This window comes from Polypterus senegalus, chromosome 14 (genome assembly GCF_016835505.1).
Source record: "Polypterus senegalus isolate Bchr_013 chromosome 14, ASM1683550v1, whole genome shotgun sequence".
Classification (NCBI taxonomy): Eukaryota; Metazoa; Chordata; class Cladistia; order Polypteriformes; family Polypteridae; genus Polypterus; species Polypterus senegalus.
In genome coordinates this window covers 145,712,832-145,733,754 of record NC_053167.1, presented here as the reverse complement: position 1 = coordinate 145,733,754, position 20,923 = coordinate 145,712,832, and the positions used below count along the sequence as shown (strand labels likewise).

Genomic DNA, 20,923 nt, shown 5'->3' with positions numbered 1-20,923 from the left:
GTTTTCATCTTCCTCACCATCATCACCAACTGTTTCAGCAGAGCCTATTGATACACATTTAATCAATTTGCCATGTAACCGATCAACAATTTTCACATTAATTCGTTTGACTTCATCGTTTCTCGGTGCATTTCTTCTGATGATAACCCTTCAGGGTGAAAGTCTTCACTAAGATTTGGACAGAATACGTCTTCTTTATTTGGGAACTTAAAAATTAATAAGAGCTGAGAGTGCAGGAACTGAGATGACAAAAGCAGTCCCACCAATGAGAGGAGAGAGGGCGTGGTCTGAGAGGAGGGTGGGGCTTGAAACATCTCTTGGCGCGAGTCTCGTCAGATTCTATTCATTTAGTGCATGTGTTTGCACGCAGTTCTACAGTAGACAAGCTCATTCACTTTTTTCCTTCTGCTTGTTTTAGATGCCCTGAAACTGCGAAAGGAGGAGGACAAAGAGCCCGAGTATGAACGGGCAGAGGCTGTCAAATAATGGCTGCCTATGCACCAGATCGCTTGGGCGGGACTGGTCGTAAAATAAAAGTGATAACTAATCTGTGTGATCTTGTGCAAAGATGTGCCATTTCAATACGAATGTTGTTGAGAAACTACAGATTTGTGTGCTGTGTTTGTTTGGACAATATGCAGTAATAAATAATAAAACTGGCTTACTAAAGTTATAGAACTTCTACACAAGGTTGAAAAATGGGAGAAGCAGTGCTGAAGTTCTGCTTAGGATTTCAACTTTAAATCAGAGTACAAACTTAATGATTCAGTGGTGTTAATGCTGACACTGTAACGTTGACTCAAGCATTAATTCACTGACTGCTTGCTCTCTGGCATTAGTGCAATCAAAGGCTTACAGACCAGGTCTTGATAATCCTTCACCAAGGCCGCTTTCTTCAAATGGTTGGTCACGTTTTTACAAATATTAACCAAATTCAGCCTATTGATTGTCGCTGAAGCCCTGGTTGCAATGGTGAGGAAGTATACCGGGAAAACGCACCTTGAGTGTTGGTCTCTCTGTCGTAGACAGCGTCTACTGGCAACAGCTACGCAGATCCAGCGCGACACGGGAGCTCGCCGGCGGACGCTAAGTGATGACGTCGCAGGCCCCTATCAAGCCCCGCCTTCAAAGACGGCTTCACCCTCGGCTCGTCGGCGTCTGACGTCACACGCAGCGCCTTGGCGGCGTTCCGGCTGAGACGGTGCGATAGGCCGTGGCGGAGCCGAGCTTGGAAGCCAAACGGAACCGAGACGAGGCAGGCCGAAGAGACGAGAAGAGGACTGGCGGAGAGAGGTAAAGAAGGCTCGGCGGAGGGAGCGAGAGTGCAGGGGTTTCATCCGAACTCACGGAGGGCCTGCGGTCGTTGCTGTTTTGGAAGGCCCTTTGTCCTCCGCCGTGCTTGCGGCACATCCTTCACCAAGAGCTGCGGCTTCGGAACCCCATGGAGCGTCAGGGTGGGATGCATTAGATATGCGCTATCCATAACTAGGAGATGCGCGCGGGTAGGCTGAGGGAGTGTCAGATGGCCCTACACGGGCCTGAAGACACGGGGCCGGTACCGCGTGTCTGAACCGTGTGGCGCGGTGGGAAAGTCCGCCTCGGTTTTGGGAAGCAGTCTGCGGAATGCCCGCAATGTCCCGGCCCGGTGCCGCAGAGCACTCGAGCGGAAAGTCGGCCCCGCAGCGGTCAGTGCAGAGATGTTCCCACACACGCCGGAGCTGACCAGCGTTCGGAGACCGGGGAGGAGGGGGTGGTCGGGTAGCGCAAGTCGAGTGCAGCCTCCGCGCAGTCCACTGCGATTTTTCTTCCTCCTCTTGGAATGGCGCTTCATTCACATTGTTTGTTTTTTTTTTTCTTTTTTGTTTGTTTTCTCGTGGCGCATGTGATAATGTCAGGCAGCTCTTCTGGAGCCCGTTAGTCCACTGAGGTCCTTCCTCATCCAACACACCCACTCGCCGCGTTCCCGTCCTCCGATTCAAAAGACCCGACGGAAAGGTCATCAGCATCTGGACTTGCTGTGCAGCCATAGTCAGCGCGACCAGCAATGCCCATCTTAGCCGTCTGACAAATCAAAAGTGCCAGGGCTTCGTGGGTTGCAGTGACTCCAGGTGTGTGCATTCGCGGCACGAGAGCTCTCTCAGGGGGGATTTCAAGATTCCATGAGTTGCTGCCTCCAGATCTGTGAGGTGCCCTTTGGGATGCAGGCTTCTTGGGCCCCAAAGCCATGTCGTGGTCGCCAGTCTCCCTCCAAGTCTTTCCCGTTAGGCCTGTCCATGGAGCTTTATCAATCACACCATTTCACTCGTGGCCAGTGCCCTGATTCTTTTCTTTTTTTTTTTTTTGTTGTTGTTATTTATTTTAGATCCACAAAACAAACTGATGCCGATTCTGCTTTGCTATCGTGGTATAGGAGGAACTGCTGCTCTTTCCATAGGTAGAGGAAAACCAAGCGAAATGACACCTTTTATTGGCTAACTTAACCCAAACCCCTAACCCCAACTTAGCCAATAAAAGGTGTCATTTCGCTTGGCTTTTCTCTACAGTCATAATGGCTAACATGGTACAACACCCTAGTACTACTTTCCATAGGTAAAAAGGGTGAACTTTATTCCCTTTGCCTTCATTTTTAAATTATTTGCAGAGTAATTTTCCCCTTTTTTGACTCGTATTTTAAAGCTAATAGATGTTCACACTTTCTTTAAAGCAAGTTTTTTTTTTTCTTTTTCAGGATAAAAGTTCAAACTTGCTGGTAAAGCTTAAATGCAGACTGAGAGAGACAAACTATGATTGTGTTAATAAAATCATGTTTCCCATAGTATTTCTATTCTTATTTACTTATTTGTGTGACCCCTTTATCCAAAGTGCATTTCAACATTTATGATCCAATTGGCTCCATGTCTTTAGTTTTTCCACGTGGAGCACAAGCAGGTGAAGTGACTTGCTCAGCGTCATACAGTGGCAGTAGTCCGGTTTGAATCCACAACTTTCTGTCCTGAAGGTCAAAGCCTTAACCACGATGCCACACTACCTGCCTCTACTCTTGTGTCACTTTGTCATCTTTACTAACTTCTAAAATATTGTAATATTTCAGAAAACATGAGTGCAGCAGTTTGTTCTGTTCTGCTATTTGTGTAGTGTGTGTGTGTGTGTGTGTGTGCGTAATCACTGGTATGAACGAAATTGAACGCAGTCTTTTTATGGTTCCCCAAAGTTGCTAAAACCTTTGCCTCAGATAATGAGTGCTGGGGTTCACTCCAGTTCAAGTGGTGGCGCAGAGAGGCTGGTAGCTTAGGGCAACATCTGGAGCAGGCAGACTGCACAGGGTCCTCTTTGGGTTAAACCCAGAGAGATGCCTCATTTCTGAATCCAATCACTTTTCAAATCTCTAATTGTACAAAACAATAAAACAAATACAACTTACAAGAAACTAGCCAATTGTGAATTCTCTGGTAGGTAGTTTGTTCAAATTAAGGCCAATTTGCATACATGAGGAAGTCGAGCTGTTTTACGTACTTTATCTCAATTGGTTGCCCACAAGATTACCTGAGTGTTATGATACGGGGGTCTTGGCGTGAGACCCCCAAAGGCTGCTGCTCAAGCAGGCTGGAATCTTCACTGGTCTGCCCAGCTAGGCCCCAGATACTACCTGCAGTGCCACAAATGGGGGGCTGGCAAAACAGTTCCAGCTAAAGGCCACAAGAGGCGTGTTGGCCATCAACTCTTTGCTTGTAGTAAAAAAGGCAAATGAAAAATCCTTTTAAATACGGGATTATTTGTGCTACGCACTGGTTTGTTGTTTGATATTCTAATTGAAAGCTTTGTGTTTCCTATCTTTTAATTTCTTTTTATGCTGCGGCAGATTAATTTGCAGGCCCTGTCTGGTGTGGTGTTGCTGTTTTTTGTGCTCTGTCATGTGGTGGTCTTTCTCTGCAGCCTTATTTGCAGTAAGCGTTGTTAGTTTGTGGGCACACTTCCACTGCCTCATCATTTCACTCTCTTAAACTGTCACCCGTTTGCAGTTGTGTTTGTGTCATTGTCATAGTTTATGTTTGAATCCTCCCTCCTAGCATCACCACTGGCCCGCTCAAGTTTAATAAAGGAGTAATGGAATCACCGCTGCGCCCTGTGATTGTGAAGCAGGTTTACAGTAAAGCCGGCTATTGTCAGGCGCTTGAAGGGCAGTTCAGCACAATCCTGCTGATTTCACTTTCTTGTCAAACGTGGCATAGTGTGGGTAAGCGGTGACTGCAGTGTTGAAGGGGAGCTTATTCTGCTTTCCTGTCGGATTGTTTCTCCCACCAGAAGCCAACCAGCAGCACGGACTGTCACGGTCACCCTAGGACCCTCCCGTATTTCCCTTTATACTCTGTCACGTACACCTTAACAGAGCGCCTCAAATCTCATTCTCTTGCCACACTGTAGTCAATGGAGGCTCTGATTGGGGGTCTCGAGAGACTCCGTGTCTGGGCTTGTGAGCGTCCTGATTAAAATCCAAGAGCCTTTAATGACCTCTTGGGCACAGCCATCAGCAGTGTGTCTGTCTGGGGGGGGAGTGTCGACCTCGGCGGTGACATCCGTGTCTCTGGTGGCTCTTCCTATGAAGTCAGTAGACAGATTGGGAGAGCATGGGTGGTCATGAGGTCCCTGGAGAAGGGTGTGTGGCGCTCCTGATATCTGCGAAAGGACAAAGGTCCAAGTCGTCAGAGTCCTGGTGCTCCCTGTTTGTGAGACACGGACGCTACCCAGTGACCTGAGACGACGACTGGACTCCTTCGTGTGTGTCTCTTTGGAGAGGCCTTGGGTGCCGCTGGTTTGGTCCCGAATGAGGCACATGACCTCATTTTCTGGAGGGTGGGACTGGACGGTGTATCGGCCTGGGGTCTTTCCAACCAGGATCCCGAGCTGTTTCGTTACGTGGTGAGTGTGGCAGCGTGCTGTACCAGTGCATGCTCCCCGACTGTCGCTCTTCCTTTTACGTCTGTAACCCCAGGCAGGAGAGCCCATTACACTTTTATTAAGTATTGCCTGAATAGATTGTGTCATAAAGAAAAGCAAAATAATGTGTGAACACCATGCAGCCTGGCGCTGTTGGAAGTTGAATCTTTTCTTGTGGTGTCTGACGTGTTGGCAGTAAGTTTGAGGATTCTTGTCTTGACAAACCCCTGCTTGCGTCTCTGAGCATACAAAGCTAATCTGCGCACGCGGTGCTCATCCTGTCTCTCAAACCACTCGGCCTTCCTCCCCACCAGTTTAATTTCTTGTTTACTAAAAGTGTGTTCACGGCTGACCTGTTTGTGCCAGTCGCGTCAGGGGGCACAGAGAGGTGTGCCATCATCCAGACTTCATCAAACTAAAATCCTGTTTCCAAAGTCGGCTGCTGTAGCTCGACTGTTCATATTTTTGACTTGCTGTTAGGGTTTCTTGCAATACTGAAATTTCAAGCATTGCTAAAATACGAAGAAAAGCACTGAAGTTTAATGCCATTTTATATTCCAGATATCATTAAATGTCAATCATTGCCATCTTTTGTAAACCTTACTCGGTCATATTGGTGTAAAATGGTGTAAGCATTCAAGTCAAAAGAACGTTTGTTAATGTGGCCTCCTGTAAGCAGTTGCTTAGAACAGCAGACGACTAACACACTGAAAGGCTTGGAATAAAGGAAAGCGGCGCACGTTGCATCTTTGTGTAACTAAACGGACGTCAGTTTCATGTCGGCGCGCTCTTCGGTGAGGCCACAATGTGCTTTTGTTGTGCTGCCAGTGAGCCGTGATGAGCTAAACGCACGCTCTGAAGTCTGTCAGTCAATCGGTCAGTCCTGCCCGCTACATCGCTGGAGCACAGGGCACAAGGCAGGAACAAACCCCGGGCAGGGCGCCAGGCCACCGCATCGCTCTGAAGTGTAGCTGCAAAATATGAGCACATGGAGGACTCTATGCGGTTGAACACTGAAATGTTAGAGCGCTTGAAGTTATACAGTAAATGTGATGAATATATATTGTTGTAAATTGCATGTATTAAAGAATTTAAAGAAAGTAACGTGCAACAGCAGGATGCTTTGCATTGCCAGTTTAAACATCAAGGGAGTGAAGGAGCTCCAGGCTGTACCCCCCTGCCCATGCTGTTGGCCTGTGCGGCTTTGTAACGCCAGCCCGGTTGACAAGTCTGAAGTCGCAGTCATTTCATTTTACTTTACAGTTTGAAGGGTACTTGTGTACTAAATGGACGGCAGTCAAAGCTCCCCCTCGGAGCCCCAAGACTAGAATGGGTAGGGAGAAACCGTATGTAACCCCCCGTCTTCAGTTTGGTATCTGACCCCAATAAATTTGTGATGAATTTGTCAAAACACGTGTGTGCTGAAAGGAGGGCATGGCAAAGGAAAACAGAAGCACTGTTTGAGGATGAGGAGGAGGAGGAGGATGATGATTGTTGTTATCTTTGTCGTAGCCCAGTTTACGGTGTCTGACACAATGTGTGTTACAAGTCTCCAGTTCACACCGTGTGTGTTTAGGCGCGATTACTGCGGAGTTTCATTTTGCATTCAATGTCATGTAATACGTTTATTGTTTGCTTGTTTTAAACTTGTTTGTTTGTTGTATGCTGTTCTCTATTGTTTTCTTTTTTTTGTCTGATGTTCAGAGAATGCACAGTTTAGTGAAGACTGGTGACGTGAAGTGTTGAAAATGACAAAGGGAAGTAGTAGAGTGGGTAGAGAAGGCACCTTTCAAACAAGTTCTTCAGGAACACAGTGGAAACTTGTGAAGGGTCAGTTTGGAAGTTAGACTTCACACAGACACTTGGACACTAGGAGGACTTTAGGGACCTTCAAGTTAAGTGTGTTGGGCTAGATGGCCTCTTCTCATCTCAGTCTTACTAATGTTGGACGACGACGACGACAACCCTAAATCCACGGACGCTATTATGATGTCATACCTGACGTTGGGTGAATGAGCATCAGAAACAGTCGGCCTTATGAAAAGTGCTGACTGCGCTCGTCAGCGGAACCCACCGTTTATGGTGCTAGTGTCACAGTTGTATTCTGTTAGCAGGTTAAAGAATACCTGACAGTAGGCAAAGACTAAAAGTCCGCCGTGTGTGTCCCGTCTAGCATTTCTAATGCCCCTCTTACCATATTGGTGTGGAGCTTGGGCTGATGTTGCCCCTGAATGAGTACCACAGAACAAAACTGACCCACAGGTAAAAAAAAAAAATAGTTGCAGATCCTGCACTTTATGCATTAAAATTTTAACGTCAGAAAAAGGTTTTAACCTGTGGGTGGGGGGAGACTATCTTCGCAACATAACACAACAATTGGTTAATATTTCTGCAGTTTAGAAATCGGGTACCTGATGAAGTTCTTAGTACTGACTTGGGTGGCAGTCCTTGAAGTGTTTGGCTGATCTGATCTTCAAGTCTTCATACGGCCTGCATCTTAAAGTTGTGCCCTTCCATCCCCATTTGCCACAAAGCCAGAAGAATTCCAGACTCCACTCTGGATGCCCGCTTGAGGCAGTTAAGCAGCTAGTGAAGGCTGCAAAGCCACTGAAGGTGCCATATTACTGGGTGGCAGCTCTTGCCATGGCCTCCTGGAAGTGCATTCATAATGCCGGCTACCCAATCAATACCATGAGAAACTGAATTCATTTTAAAATGTTAGAATCGTTACTGATTAATATTTCAATACATTTGACAATGCTGCTCACGATTTTGAAGAGCAAATGACACTTTCTACTTCAATAAATCCTCAAGCAAGTGCCAAACATTACTGCGGCAAATGCATTTTCAGTCGCCAATTGACATAACAGGCTGTTTTCCATCCATCCATCATCCAACCCGCTATATCCTAACTACAGGGTTGGGGGGGGTCTGCTGGAGCCAACACAGGGCACAAGGCTAAAACCAAACCCCAGGCAGAGGGCACACGGACACCAAGCACACTCTAGGGACAGGCTGTTTTTGTTTTATTTCTTTATTTTGTAATGTGACCGGCTTCTTAACCAAGATGCTTTATTCTTTTTCTATACTGACGGTTTACCTTTTGAACATTACCAGCAAAGGTCCTGCTCATTTCTCCAACACTCCATTAGCCAACAGCTGCTTTCTGTCTCGTGCCCCTCAGGAAGTCACATTTTACAGGTTCTTTCAGAATTCAAGCTCTGCTGCTGCACGTATTTCTTTTTGTCTGTCAAGTGGCCTGCAGAGGTATTTGGCCACCAGGTGGAGCTAATACGCCTCTGGGCCTGTTGTCGTGTGCTCTGAGGTGTGGACGGCCACATGCGCTGCTTTGATCAAACAATCTGCTGGCATTGCTGAGCACAGACAGTGAGGACGCACTCGGCTTTTGAATGCCCATCGATGTGACTGGACACAAGTGGGAAATTGATCCACCTCTTCCGTTTCTCTGCATGCCCTCATGAGGGTGCTGCAAAAATAAGTGTTTTTTTTTTTATTTCTCCACAGCAGCTAGTTCTCAGGGTGAGGGCCTCAGGTACCAGACTCAATGACCGTCCAGCGCGATGTCCGAGAAGTCAGGCCAGAGCACCAAGGCAAAGGATGGAAAGACCAAGTATGCCACCCTCAGCCTGTTTAACACTTACAAGGGCAAGTCACTGGAGACGCAGAAAAGCGCAGGTGGGTATGCCTCTTGAGGGCTGGACCTCCCAGCAAGTGATGGCGGGCATAACTGTATCCTTTGCTTTTGTGTTTGTGTGACTCAGTGGCAGCTCGACATGGCCTACAGAGCCTTGGGAAGGTAGCAGTGAGCAGGCGCATGCCCCCGCCTGCCAACCTGCCCAGCCTGAAAGCCGAAAATAAGGGCAATGATCCCAATGTCAACATAGTTCCTAAAGATGGCAGTGGCTGGGCATCGCGCCAGGACCAGCCTGGAGAGGAACGGTAAGTTTTTCTGTATCGCCATAAAGCCAGACCTGAGTAGTTGGAAACATCACCCTCAGGCTTGACTGCTGGCGGTGTTGTCCTTGCAGTCCCCAGGAGACCACGACGCCGCCACCACCAAAGCCGGGACCCCCACCCCCTCAGGAGGTGAGCAGTGGAGCAGGGCGCTCCTGGGCCAGTAGCAGACAGGGCCCACAGATAGATGGTAGGCCAGTCATCCTTTTATCTTCTGTCTTTCTGTGCTCTGCTGAAGTGCTGTGGGCCGGGCTGTGAGCCGCTTGTGTCTGTTGTAGGTGCCGCCAGTCTGAACAGCCACTTCCATCAGGATTTCCCCAGTCTGCAGGCAGCCGGGGAGTCTGAAAAGCCTGGAGAAGAGAAAGAGGCAGAGGAGCCGTATGGGCCAGGCCCTAGTCTCCGGCCGCAGAGTACGTGTCATCAAGTTGTCTGGAAGGATGACCCATTGCTTTTTGTTTTCGACTGATCGCTGTTTCTCTGCAGATGTGGGCAGCTGGAGAGAAGGAGGTGGGCGAAATCTCAACATCACTTCGGGAACCTCCGAAATGGATGCCAGAGAAGCTGCAGCAGAGGAAGGAGGGCCAAGCAACTGCACCCCATCCCCAACCCCAGAGCCAGAGGTTCCCAAAGCTCCCAGCGAGCAGTGGGAGAAAAGGGACACTCGTGACAGGCCATCAGTTGGGCAGCCAAAGCTTAACGGGCAACAGCTAGCTGGTGGAGTGGCTCCTCTCCCGACTCAATTTAGAAATATGATGCCATCATATGTAAGTATATGTGTGTGTGTGCCTACATCTGAGGAGCCTGCAGGTGATGCGACTCGCTCGAGCATTGGCCTCCCTTTTATATGTTGCAGATGTTTCCCGCCTATCCCAGAATGCCGTATACCCCGGTGCAAGGTGCCACTTTACGGTATGCCCAGCCACAGGAGGCCAACAAGTGAGTGTTAAGTTGGGGTTGTGTGCCTTCCCTCGTAGGCATTTCCTGGTGGAAACTGCTGCATGTATGCTACTCTGTTTATGGGACCATGCTGGGTATTTGACGCCGGCCTGGAGGGCGGGACGGACTCCCCAAGTTTTCTGTGACCATTTATGTGATTGAGTGTCCTGCCTTGGTACTTAACTGTGTATGTTGCCTTTGCTTAAGGGGCCCCAGGGCTGCTGCACGTGTCCCTCAGGGCTGGCCTCAAGATGCTGTGGACAGGCCTTCCATTGTCAGTGCCACAGACCTGAAGGAGCTGGACAGTCTGGACACAGAGGCAGATGAGGGCTGGGCTGGTGAGTGCGTTTCCAGTGTTGCCGTAAAAAGCATGCGGCCTGAATGTCAAATGACCTCTAAACTTGTCGATGTCAGGGGCGCAGATGGAGGTGGATTACACAGAGAAGCTCAACTTCAGTGATGATGAGGAAAACCAGGCAAGCAAAGAGAAAGGCGACAGTTGGTGAGTGGGACAAATTGTTTGGCTGCCTTCTGCTTGTGCCCAGGGCCTCTGACTAATTCTCCTTTTGAACCTCAGGGAGTGGATGAGTAAAATAGACAAGATGCGATCCCGTAATGCTGAGAGCCACGAGGATCGATTGGAGGAAGAGGAATGGCCTAGCAGCAAGGGTACACCCCCTGCACCAGTTTCTCCAAACGCTAGAGGACCACTTGACGTACAGGTGAGGTGGGGTTTGCAGGCACCCACAACCAGTCCTGCTATAAGGCCTCACATTGACGTGTCTTATTGGCTCACAGGGAGCGCCTTCAGTACGCCACCTGTCTGCTGTGCCACCGCCAGGACGGACAAAACCACAGGCGGCGGCGGCTGCGGCTGCTGCTGCTACTACTGCTACTGCTGCTGCTGCTACTGATGAAGATTTGGAGGCATGGAGGCAGAAGCGCAAAAAGCAGACAGAGATGTCTGAAGCAGCAGAGCGTGCGCGGCGGAGGAGGGAAGAGGAGGAGCGTAGGATGGAGATGCAGCGTCTGGCTGCATGTGCAGAAAAGCTGAAGAGGCTGGATGAAAAGTTCAGACCTGCTCCAGCTGCCACACCTGTGGCTGAAAATGCGCCGTTGCCACCTCAGGAGGAGAATGTAGAGCCCATCCCAGCCTCTCCAGACCAGAGTGATTCACCAAGACAGGAGCCACAGTCACCAGTGTTAGAAGTGCCAGCACCACCAGCACCTGCACCACCCACAGAAGAAGCCGAGGACAAGTCTGAAGTGGAGGAGCAGCCAGAACCAGAATATAGCTGTGAGGGGGAGGACTCCAAGGATGGAGGTCCTGAGCCAGGTGAGGGTCAGGAGCAGGAGGGATTAGACAAGATAGTGTCAGTGTCGATGGACCTATAAGTGAACAGTCTCTTGTGTGTGGTGTTGTTAGCAGAGGAGGAGCCCCCTATGATTGCTCCAGTCCTGTCAGTGGAGAGTGAGGGAGGGGAGTGCAGTGTCCACTCGCGCCCCTCTGGGTACTCCAAGCAGTTTCAGAAGAGCCTGCCACCCCGCTTCCAGAGACAACAGGTAGGTGGTGGGCCTGTTGGGACTGGTCTGTTGGCCTCGTGCAGCAGTGCTCTGTCATGATTTCATTTTAGTTACAGGAGCAGATGAAGCAGCAGTGGCAGCAACAGCAGGCAATGGCTGGCCCTCCTCCCTCAGGTGGCCCAGTGACCACGGCACAGCATCGCTCTTTGTATCAGCCTATGGGCCCTCACCATCAGCACTTGGCCTCCATGGGGTTTGACCCACGCTGGTTGGTGATGCAGTCATATATGGAACCCTGCATGATGTCTGGCCGTGCCGCTATGGATATGTCCACTATGCACCCAGGTATGCATTGCCCATTGTGGGGTGGTTGAGCGCCATGACCCATCTGTTCTTGACCCCATGTGTCCTGTGTGTCTCTGTGCAGGGCGTTTGCCTCCAAAGCCAGTAGTAAGAAGGGAGCAGATGGAAAGCACTGAGGCATTTGAGCACGTTGGCAGATCAGCACGGGATCCTGCAGCAGCCGTGTGGGCAGCAGAGCCATATCCTCTGCCAGAGCCTACACCTGCGGGCACACCCCCCAAGGTGGCAGATGAACCGAGGTAATGTGTGATGTGCAGGGCTCATTGTTTACTGCTCGCGCCTACTGATGAGAAGCCAACGATGTGTCTATACCGTTACTTGGGTCTAACGCTCGTAGGCCTGTTTTCAGCAGCCCAAGTGAAGTAAAGCTAATGTCGAGTAGTTTGAAAATGTGTGTCAAGCTATAAATGTAATCTACTCCTTACTAAAACCAATTACAAAACCCGTTTACAATACTAACGTTACCTGGGTACTGCCAGCCTTTCTGGAAGGCTTCTTCAAGAGCAGACTACAGCCCTTTGGCAATCATGCCAGGCTTATTAGCCTGAGTGTCTCTTGTGATCGCGTGTGTTGTAACTCCTCGTTTTCGGCAACTGACCGACTTTCATGTGTTACACCAGGTTTTTGGTGTTACGTCAGAAGACCGTACATTATTGCAGTGTGTCACATTTTACTTCGTTCTGTGGAGTAATAACTCCAAACGGCGCTCCGCTTTCTTTCTGCTGTTGCCTCTCATACACACTCCCAGATTTGGGCTGCTGGATCGCGCACTGCCAATGTTGAATGCAGGACGATGAAAAGCGCGGAAGGGCTTCCATTTTACACAGTATAACACATTTAGTCATCATCTCGCCATCAAATGCTTTTTAAAAATGTGTCCACACTTGCATATTATTGAAAATGTGTAATATCAATACTTTTAATGTGAACTTGGATGTGTAAATGAAAAGGTCAGGATCAGAGGAGAGGCATCATCTATACTTTAGCATCGAGCAGCCCATCCCTACTGTGCACACTTCAGCTCCTTTTCCTCTTTCTTGCTGCAGGTTGGAGGAAGCTGCAGAACTGGAGCGGGGCCTTGTGGAAACTCCGACCAAGATAGATGTTTTCCTGGACACTCCCATCAGTAAGGACCCAGGTGTAGAAGTGCAGAACGAGAGTGAGCAAACGGACAAGCAGCTTGGCACTCCAGAGTGCCAGCCTGTGGAGGTGATGTGCAGCAGCACCACTGTCCAAACCCCTGACCCCTCTGAACTGACAGAAAAAGCTAAAGAAACTCTGCAGCCTCTGAGCAGGACTACCCCACCAACTGAGAATCTGCCCAAAGTTGAAAAGCCCCCTAAAGTGAAGTCGGAGACCCGCTGGGGCCCTAGGCCAAGCTCTAGTAGAAAGGAAGGAGCTAGCGAGAGGCCCATCCGCAGGTCAGGTCCCATAAAAAAGCCCATCCTGCGTGATATGAAGGAAGAACGAGAGCAGCGGAAGGAGAAGGAGGAGCGGTCAGAACGGACAGTGAGCAGGAAGGAGGTACCGGTCAAAACGGAGAGCAGTAAGCCTGCTGCCGACTCCAAAAGGGAGGAGACAATCGTCACCCCACCCATCAAGACGGTGCCCACGGTCCCCGATGACAAACCAGACACACGAGCAGAGAGTCCTCCAGCCGCTGAGAAGCTGCACCCTGAGACCAAGTCAGTCGGTAAGAAGGAGACGGCTCCGCCCCCAAGAAGCTACCGGCGAGACCGTGACAGAGACTGGGGTCCTGAGGCCAGCTACAGGGGCCGAGGTAGGGGTGAGTACTATTCACGGGGGCGGAGCTACAGAGGTACTTATGGGGGTAGGGGCCGAGGCCCAGGTGTGGGTCCACGGGGACGCAGTCGAAGTGAATACCCTTTCCGTGATGGTCGACTCCACCAAGACTTGGCACCGGCCCCTGCCCCTGCCCCTACTGGGACAAACAGGCACCGAGAGGAGAGCGAGACGCGCAGCGAGAGCTCTGACTTTGAAGTGCTGCCCAAAAGACGCCGGCAGCGTGGCTCAGGCACCGACTCTGAAAGTGAAGCGCGTGACACGGCTAGTGATACTGGTGTGTCTGATAGGGAGAGTAGCAAGCTGCGTGTGGGCAAACGTGATGACTGGCCTGCTAGGTCTTTCAGGGCTCAGCCCCTGTCATTCCGTCCCCCTCCTGCACTCAAGGAAGATGAGATACAGCCCAAAGCTGGCTTCCTGCCCAAAGGGGAGCCTTCTCGACGAGGAAGAGGAGGGACGTACAAGCGTGGGGCTCGTGAGCGAGGAGGGCCCCCTCGCAGCACTCCCCTGCGAAGACACTGGTTAGTCAAGCCTATGGACACTTTCAGGCCGGAGGATGCTGAGCCCAGACGACCCGAGCAAGGCCCAGCCTTCCACCCTGTGGCCGAGCGGCCCACCCCAAAGTTCCCTGAAGTACGGAGGGACAGGCCACGGAGACAGCGGCCAGCAAGGCCCCCTAGACAGGACAAACCCCCTCGCTTCCGCCGACTGAAGGAAAGGGAGGCCACCAGTGATGTGGGAGCAAGCAGCTCCCCGGCTGTGGAACAGAATGTGGGCAATGCCTTGGAAAATGTGGCGGCTGGCAGTAAATCACCGGACCTGTCCAACCAGAACTCATCTGACCAGGCCAACGAAGAGTGGGAAACTGCCTCTGAGAGTAGTGACTTCAACGAGCGGCGGGAGCGAGAGGAGAAGAAATTGACCACCGACACTGCTTGTATCGCCACGCCACAAGCTGCTGGTTCCAAGGGTGGTGCATCAGAAGGGGGTGTCAGCAGCAGACGTGAAGCTGCTGCAGCTAAGAGGAGTTTCTCCAGCCAGCGTCCTGGGACAGAGCGACCCAACCGAAGAGGCAACAGTGGCCCAAAACCAGGGCGCAGCTACACGGGTGGAAAAGGAGACCGCAGGAGAGCCGAGGGCGCCAAGGGGGGCCGGCGAAGGTGAGTGTGATTAGGGGGCATAAGTGACAGAAAGCCCGTTGCTTAGATGTTGGGACTTGGCTCTTACTCTTTTTGTTCTCTTCTTTCCTTCTCAGCCTTCTGGAAGACCACACTCAAGGAGGGGATGCACCGGACGGTGTCCACGCAGCTAGTTCTGGCCCGAGGATGAGCAAGGACACCTCTGGGAAACGCAGGGACGAGTCTAAGCAGGCTGCCACCCGCAAAGTCAAGGAGAAGGTGGACGCCTTATCTCAGTTTGATCTCAACAATTACGCCAGTAAGTGCTGCCAATTTCTGATTGTGTGCTCTCCCAACAACCGTGTGCTGTGGTGCTTTTGTCTATGGTGACAATGTCTCTGCCTCTCTAGGCGTGGTAATCATTGATGATCACCCTGAAGTGACCACTCTGGATGACCCTCAGTCCAGCCTGGTGGATGACGGCTTCACAGAGGTGGTTTCTCGCAAGCAACAGAAGCGACTCCAGGATGAAGAGAGAAGAAAGAAGGAAGAGCAGAGTGTGCAGGTAGGGAAAGTGCCCATCTGTGGGCAGGCTTTGCCAGTGGACATTTGATTAAATGGCTGCCCTGTTTTCAGAGCTGGAGCAAGAAAGGCTCAAGCGAAAAGAGCCGAGGGGGCGGAGCCAAATTGCCTCCCCGATTTGCAAAGAAGCAGCAACAGGCAGCGTCCCAGTCCACAGCTGCTGCTCCGCCACCTGTAGAGGCTGCTGCCAACGCAACCTCCCATGGTACTGAATTTACCAGTCAGGGCAAAGGACTTGCAGCTGGTCAGCCACACGGCACCCTGGGAACAGAGCTCTGGGAGAACAAGATGGCTGGCTCCAGTGTGCTGGGTGATTTGAGTAAAAAATGTAAGTGGTGGCATGCTGCGGGGGGGACGGGGGATATGTGTTGGGGGTGTTGTTGTCACATGAACAATTGACCTAACCTGCCGGTCTGTCTGTCTGCCCGCCTTTTTAGTAGGCCCAATTAGTCCCCCTCAGCCACCCAGTGTCAGTGCTTGGGACAAGCCCCTGACGTCCTTTGGAGGAGCTTTGGTCCCCGAGGTGAGAGCTTGTTGTCCTTGTCCTCGTGGAGCACTTTTGCAGTTGCAGACGAGTGACTGGGTTTGTCTTTAACTAGCAGGGCCTAAAGTCAGGACCAGAGGGAAGTGTGGAAGGAATCCAGTTTGGGGCTCCTTCATCTGCAGGCAGCACAGACAGTGATGGTACCCCAGCACTTCTGGACAAAGTGGCAGATAATAAGCTTCCTGAACCCAAGGAGCAGAGACAGAAGCCGGCACGGGCTGGGCCCATCAAGCCTCAGAAGGTATGCCAATGAAGTGGCCGGTGGGGCCGAGGCAAATGCCGTACGTGGTCGTGCAAGAAGGTTCCTAATTTTCTTTGGTGTTCTGCAGCTTCCAGACTTGGTACCTCCTGAGAACAAGGAGCACAAACCCGGCCCCATTGGCAAGGAGCGCTCTCTGAGGAACCGCAAGGTGAAGGACAGCCAGCAGGTGGAGCAACAGGCCACAGAGAAGACCGTGGACTCAAACTCTCCCTCCAAAGACACCAAGGTTGTGCCCATTGACAGCATGATGTCCGTCAACACCACCGAGTTCACTACAAGCCCAAAGGTATGCCTTGATGCCTCCTGGGAAAGGGCATCTCCCTGCCCTCTTGTGCCACTGCTGTGTGCTCCATGGAGTGCTTCTGTGTTTTTCAGGAGACTGTGACGGATTACACGTCCCCCTCCTCATCTCTGGCTGATGGCACTAAAATGGATGATGGAGTAGTGCCCAGTGTGAGTAGATATGGTGGGGGAGGAAGTCAGCCCCCCAGTGGGCAGCATACCACTGCTCATCCGCCACCCTGCGCTCCCCAAGTGCCTTTGCCTCATGCACTTCCCATCCCACGACGAGAAACCCTGCAGCAGAGCTCGGGTCTGACGCCAGTGTCTCCTGCCACAGTTGACCTGACCCTTAAGGTAAGCAGGTAGTGAGTGCCCAGACCTCTCTTGACGGGCATGGCCGGTACCGCCCTAACATGACTCTGGCTCATTTTACAGATGGAATCGGCAAGGAAGGCATGGGAAAACTCGCCCAGTATCGGGGAGAAGAGCTCGCCAGTGTCGACGTCCGCATCTCCCATCACAAGTGGTGCGGCTGCCAGCAGCACCACGTACAGCTCCTTTTCTAGTACATCAATGGCCCAGATCCCCGTGGCATCAGTAACGCCTACTACCTCCCTGTCGGGTACGAGTGCAGCAGGTAACCTTCGATGGTGGGTTATACCCGTGCCCTTTGTGACTTCTCATAAGCTGTTGTTCTTGCAGGCTCTGCCACGTATACCACATCGTCCTTGAGCACCAAGACAACCAGCACTTCTGACCCACCCAATATCTGCAAAGTGAAGCCTCAGCAGCTACAGGGTGGCAGCATGGCTACAGCCGGCCACTTCTCCCAGCTGGGCTGTGTTCCCCCACAGGTGTTTGTGTCCCAGTCGGCTCCAGGTGGGTGGCACTCTAGTCAGAGGTCCGCAGCTAGATGGGATTCCTCCGCTCACTGCTCGTCTTCCTCCTCTATCATGCCAGGCTCTGCTGCGCAGATCCCTGCCTTCTATGTGGACACCAGCCACTTGTTCAGCACACAACACCCAAGGCTGGCACAGCAGCAGAGCTTCCAGCCAGGCTTGTCACAGGTAGAGAGGAATGGAGGGTAACCTGGCCCGCTGCCAGCAGGATCTTCACTTCAAACTAATGAGACTTTTTTATTTATTTTTTTTGCCTTTTTCAGCCTACCGCAGTTCAGCAGATTCCCATACCCATCTATGCGCCACTGCAAGGGCAGCATCAGGCACAACTGGGGCCCCCCGTGTCCCAGGCACAGGAGCTATTCAGCTCTTCGCTGCAACCGTACAGGTAAGCCCATTCACCACCACCGCCGCCGCCTCCCTGCCAACTTGAGACACAGACGTCACTGACCAGTGTTTTACTGTATGCCAGGTCCCAGCAGGCCTTCATGCAGAGCAGTTTGTCCCAGCCCTCTCCGGTTGTCCTCTCGGGGACAGGCCAGCCGTCTGCCATGATGCTGTCTGGCGCAGCCATTCATAACTACCCACCTGTGCAGCCACCTGACCTTAGTAAGGCATCATCTGGCCTGGCATTCCAGCAGACCTCGAGTGCACCTCACATACCCATCTTGTTTGAACCGCCACTCAGTCAGCCTTCTGGGCTTGGGGGCTCACAGCTCGTGGACACACACCTTTTGCAGGTAAGAATGGGGCCTCCGAGGGTCCCGTAATGTTCTCGTGGGTTGTCTGTCGAGTCAAGGGAGTCCCTTACACTTGTTTTGTGTATCAGGCACGGCAGGGATTGAGCCAGCCCTCGAGCTTGTATACCGGGCAGGTGCAGCAACCCGGTCAAAGCAGTTACTACAGCTCGGCGGCAGCGGCGGCATCTCCTAGCTCCGCTCTGCAGCAGGTGAACGTGCCCACCCACTCGCATGCCAGCCAGAGCAGCTACTACACTAGCAGACCATTCCCCAGTGCCACTCTGCAGCAGGTAAGCCTCCTGTCCAGCTGAACTCTCTGCTCCGGCCACTTTCCTCCTCGTTTTACCCATGTTACTTTCTGCTTGCCAGGTGACGGTGCCCCTGCCCACTTCCCAGCTTTCCCTACCCAACTTTGGCTCGACGGGAGCTCCACAGCCTCTGATTGCACTTCCTCAGTCCCCTGCTCAGAGCCTCACCCGGCCGGCACAGGTCAGCCAGCCGTACCGAGGCCTAGTGAACCAGACGCAGCACAGCATGATGCCGCCACCCAATAAGGTGAGTTTGGGGGGTGTCTGGACAGTGCTGGTGGTCCGATGAATGGTGGGGTGCTCTTACTTGCTTGTGTCCCCCCGCAGATGTGTGAAATGGACCTCAAGCTGTTTGGTAGCGGGATGGACATGAAGCCCGGGACGCCCCCCATTGGCGCTCGGAGCACCACGCCCACCTCCAGTCCCTTCAGGTGAGTGGCACGCGTCTGTGTGAGGTGCTGCTGAAAGCCTCTTTATTTTATTGGCACTTGCATGGAGCAGAAGACCTCCAGCATGGCAACAGTGATGGGCGTTTCCCATCTGCCTCTGAAGAGCCGGATTAACAAAAGCACATTTTATCTGATTTGTGACTCAGACTCCCAAATCTGCCAGGGTGGGCAGAGTGGCAGATTGGAGGTCTTAAGTATTTTATTTTCTTTATTTCCAGGGCGAGCTCGACCAGTCCCAGCAGTCAAAGCAGCAAGATGAACAGCGTGGTGTACCAGAAGCAGTTCCAGTCGGCGCCCCCTAGTGTGTGCTTGCCACAGCACTTTTCAGGGCAGTTTCCTCCACAGGTGAGGTGCCCGTCATGCCCTGGCCCCTAGGGATCTTTGCTTCTGACGTTGCTTACCTAGCTCTGCTTTCTTGCCAGATGCTGTCTCAGCCCAACTTGATGCCTCCACTGGCAAGACCCCCACACACCAGCTCCTTCCCTTCAGGGGTACAGAGAACACCCATGGGCCCCCCAATGTCTCCATCTCTTGGTGCCAGCCTCATGAACCATGCCCGGTCCCAGCATGTCGCTCGAAGCACTTCAGGGGCCCTGGCCCCCACTCGAGGTGGGCAGGCAGCCCTCAAGGCAGAGCAGGATCTCAAGGTCAGTGTGTTGCTCCTGCTGTTCCTGTGTTGCCTGCTTCACGGTGGTAGGGGGGCACACACTGTCTCTGGTGCTTTGCTCCCTGCCAGGCCTTGTTGGCACAGGTCACAAGACAAAGTTTGAATCCATAATGGTGGGGGGTGTCCTGCTCCTTTTTTAAATACACCCAATTGTAGAATAAAAGTAACAAAATGTCTGTAGTGGGCACAGCATTGTAAAAACTCAGGAAGCTGAAAGCGGTGCCCAGGCTTATACCCCATGTAATGGCAGTACTCGATTGTTGAGTCTTTTTGTGGTTTGTATGAGTGGACCTAGTCAAAGGTGGGGGGGGTAGGGGGGTGCATTATGTCCCTAGTCAGTAGTGCCCCCGTGGCACAAGTGTAAAGTGGTCCGATGAACTCAAAATGCCCCATGAACGCAGAACTCTAGGGACCCCTTCTGGCGTGACGGTCCGTTTTTGGATTGTGGTCTGCAGACCTGAATTGATGTAACGCTTTGGGATTGCGGCCTCGCCCGTCTCCTGTGGCTGCGTTGCCAACCGCTAGTAATGGCCGCCAGTCTCCGCACGCTAGAGGGCATAGGACCTGCACATGTCGGTGTCTTTATGCTTTTGGCTGTGCCCTCGCTGCGGGTAACAGCCAGTCTGCTCACATGGTGCCCCGTTTGACGTCTAGCGCTTTGATAGCTGCTGACAAAGACTAAGGCGCCTGACGTTTGTCTGCATTTTTACCTTGCATCCACACTACGGCAGCTTTTTCAGCTGCTGAAGGTGGTGCCCGTGTTATGTGGCATTGTTGACGGGCAGAAGTGAAGATTCTGAAACTGCTCAGGTTACTTTGCCCTTACAGTGTGTGGCTTTTCCCTGATGGCATGCGGCTCTTTACGACATCGTCTTGCCTTATTGGTTACCCTTGACAGAAAACAAACATCCCACCATAGTGGGCATAGAAGAGTTGGTTTCCATGGCGCTGCCCATGTTCAGCTTACCTGCACGACAGGAAGTCTTGTGATCGTACAAAGTGACCAGTCGGAAGATGCAAGTGGGCATCGCCACCCCTCATCGGCCAGTGAGGCCGAGAATCAGTTGGCAAGTGCCAGAGTAATCGCAGCGTGTTCGGTGGGCGTGCTGGCTGATGTGGGTCTACGTAGATGCTGTGCCCCTCTCACTGTCATCTTCTTCTTCTTCACTTGTAGGCCAGGCAGAGGGCCGAAGTGTTGCAGTCCACCCAGAAGTTTTTTTTGGAGCAGCAACAGCAGCAGCAACACAAGCCCGCTGGAAGCAAGATATGCCGAAGCGACAGTGCCGGGAAGCAGCCCACTGAAAACAGTATGGCGACCCCACCCTTGGCCCAGGAGCACCTGGAAGTGGACAAGGGGCCCCCGGCACCCCCCAAGCCGGTGCGAACGGGGCCCATCAAACCCCAGGCCTTGAAGCCCGATGAGACCAAGTAAGCCCTGGAGGAGGGAGGACGCCTCGAGACGTTCCTGGCTTCCCTCTTTGGCTTTTCTTTCTTTCTTCCTGTTAGTCGTATACTTCTTTTTTTTTTTTCTCTCTC

The 20,923-nt window shown here is 52.0% G+C and overlaps 1 protein-coding gene across 7 annotated transcripts; it reads left to right on the top strand.

Annotated features, from left to right (window-relative positions):
• Window positions 1-1,163: 1,163 nt before the first annotated feature.
• On the top strand, window positions 1,164-20,921 carry prrc2c (proline-rich coiled-coil 2C). 7 transcript variants are annotated; one of them, XM_039735876.1, is made up of 33 exons: window positions 1,164-1,293; window positions 8,461-8,631; window positions 8,718-8,895; window positions 8,985-9,100; window positions 9,189-9,320; window positions 9,394-9,674; window positions 9,764-9,846; window positions 10,054-10,184; window positions 10,261-10,348; window positions 10,424-10,568; window positions 10,645-11,182; window positions 11,273-11,409; window positions 11,487-11,715; window positions 11,798-11,972; window positions 12,780-14,696; window positions 14,792-14,973; window positions 15,065-15,219; window positions 15,291-15,564; window positions 15,674-15,759; window positions 15,839-16,021; window positions 16,110-16,328; window positions 16,418-16,678; window positions 16,760-16,946; window positions 17,027-17,203; window positions 17,285-17,391; window positions 17,487-17,611; window positions 17,696-17,963; window positions 18,053-18,253; window positions 18,333-18,518; window positions 18,599-18,702; window positions 18,939-19,065; window positions 19,143-19,367; window positions 20,562-20,921. In XM_039735876.1, exons 2-33 carry the CDS (start codon window positions 8,517-8,519, stop codon window positions 20,817-20,819), a joined length of 7,590 nt encoding a protein of 2,529 aa, XP_039591810.1. In that variant the 5' UTR covers window positions 1,164-1,293; window positions 8,461-8,516; the 3' UTR covers window positions 20,820-20,921. The 7 variants fall into 7 exon arrangements, with proteins under 7 accessions (XP_039591810.1, XP_039591809.1, XP_039591807.1 ...); XM_039735875.1 differs by having other exon boundaries at window positions 11,481-11,715; window positions 15,836-16,021; XM_039735873.1 differs by having other exon boundaries at window positions 11,276-11,409; window positions 11,481-11,715; window positions 15,836-16,021; window positions 17,027-17,391.
• Window positions 20,922-20,923: the final 2 nt, after the last annotated feature.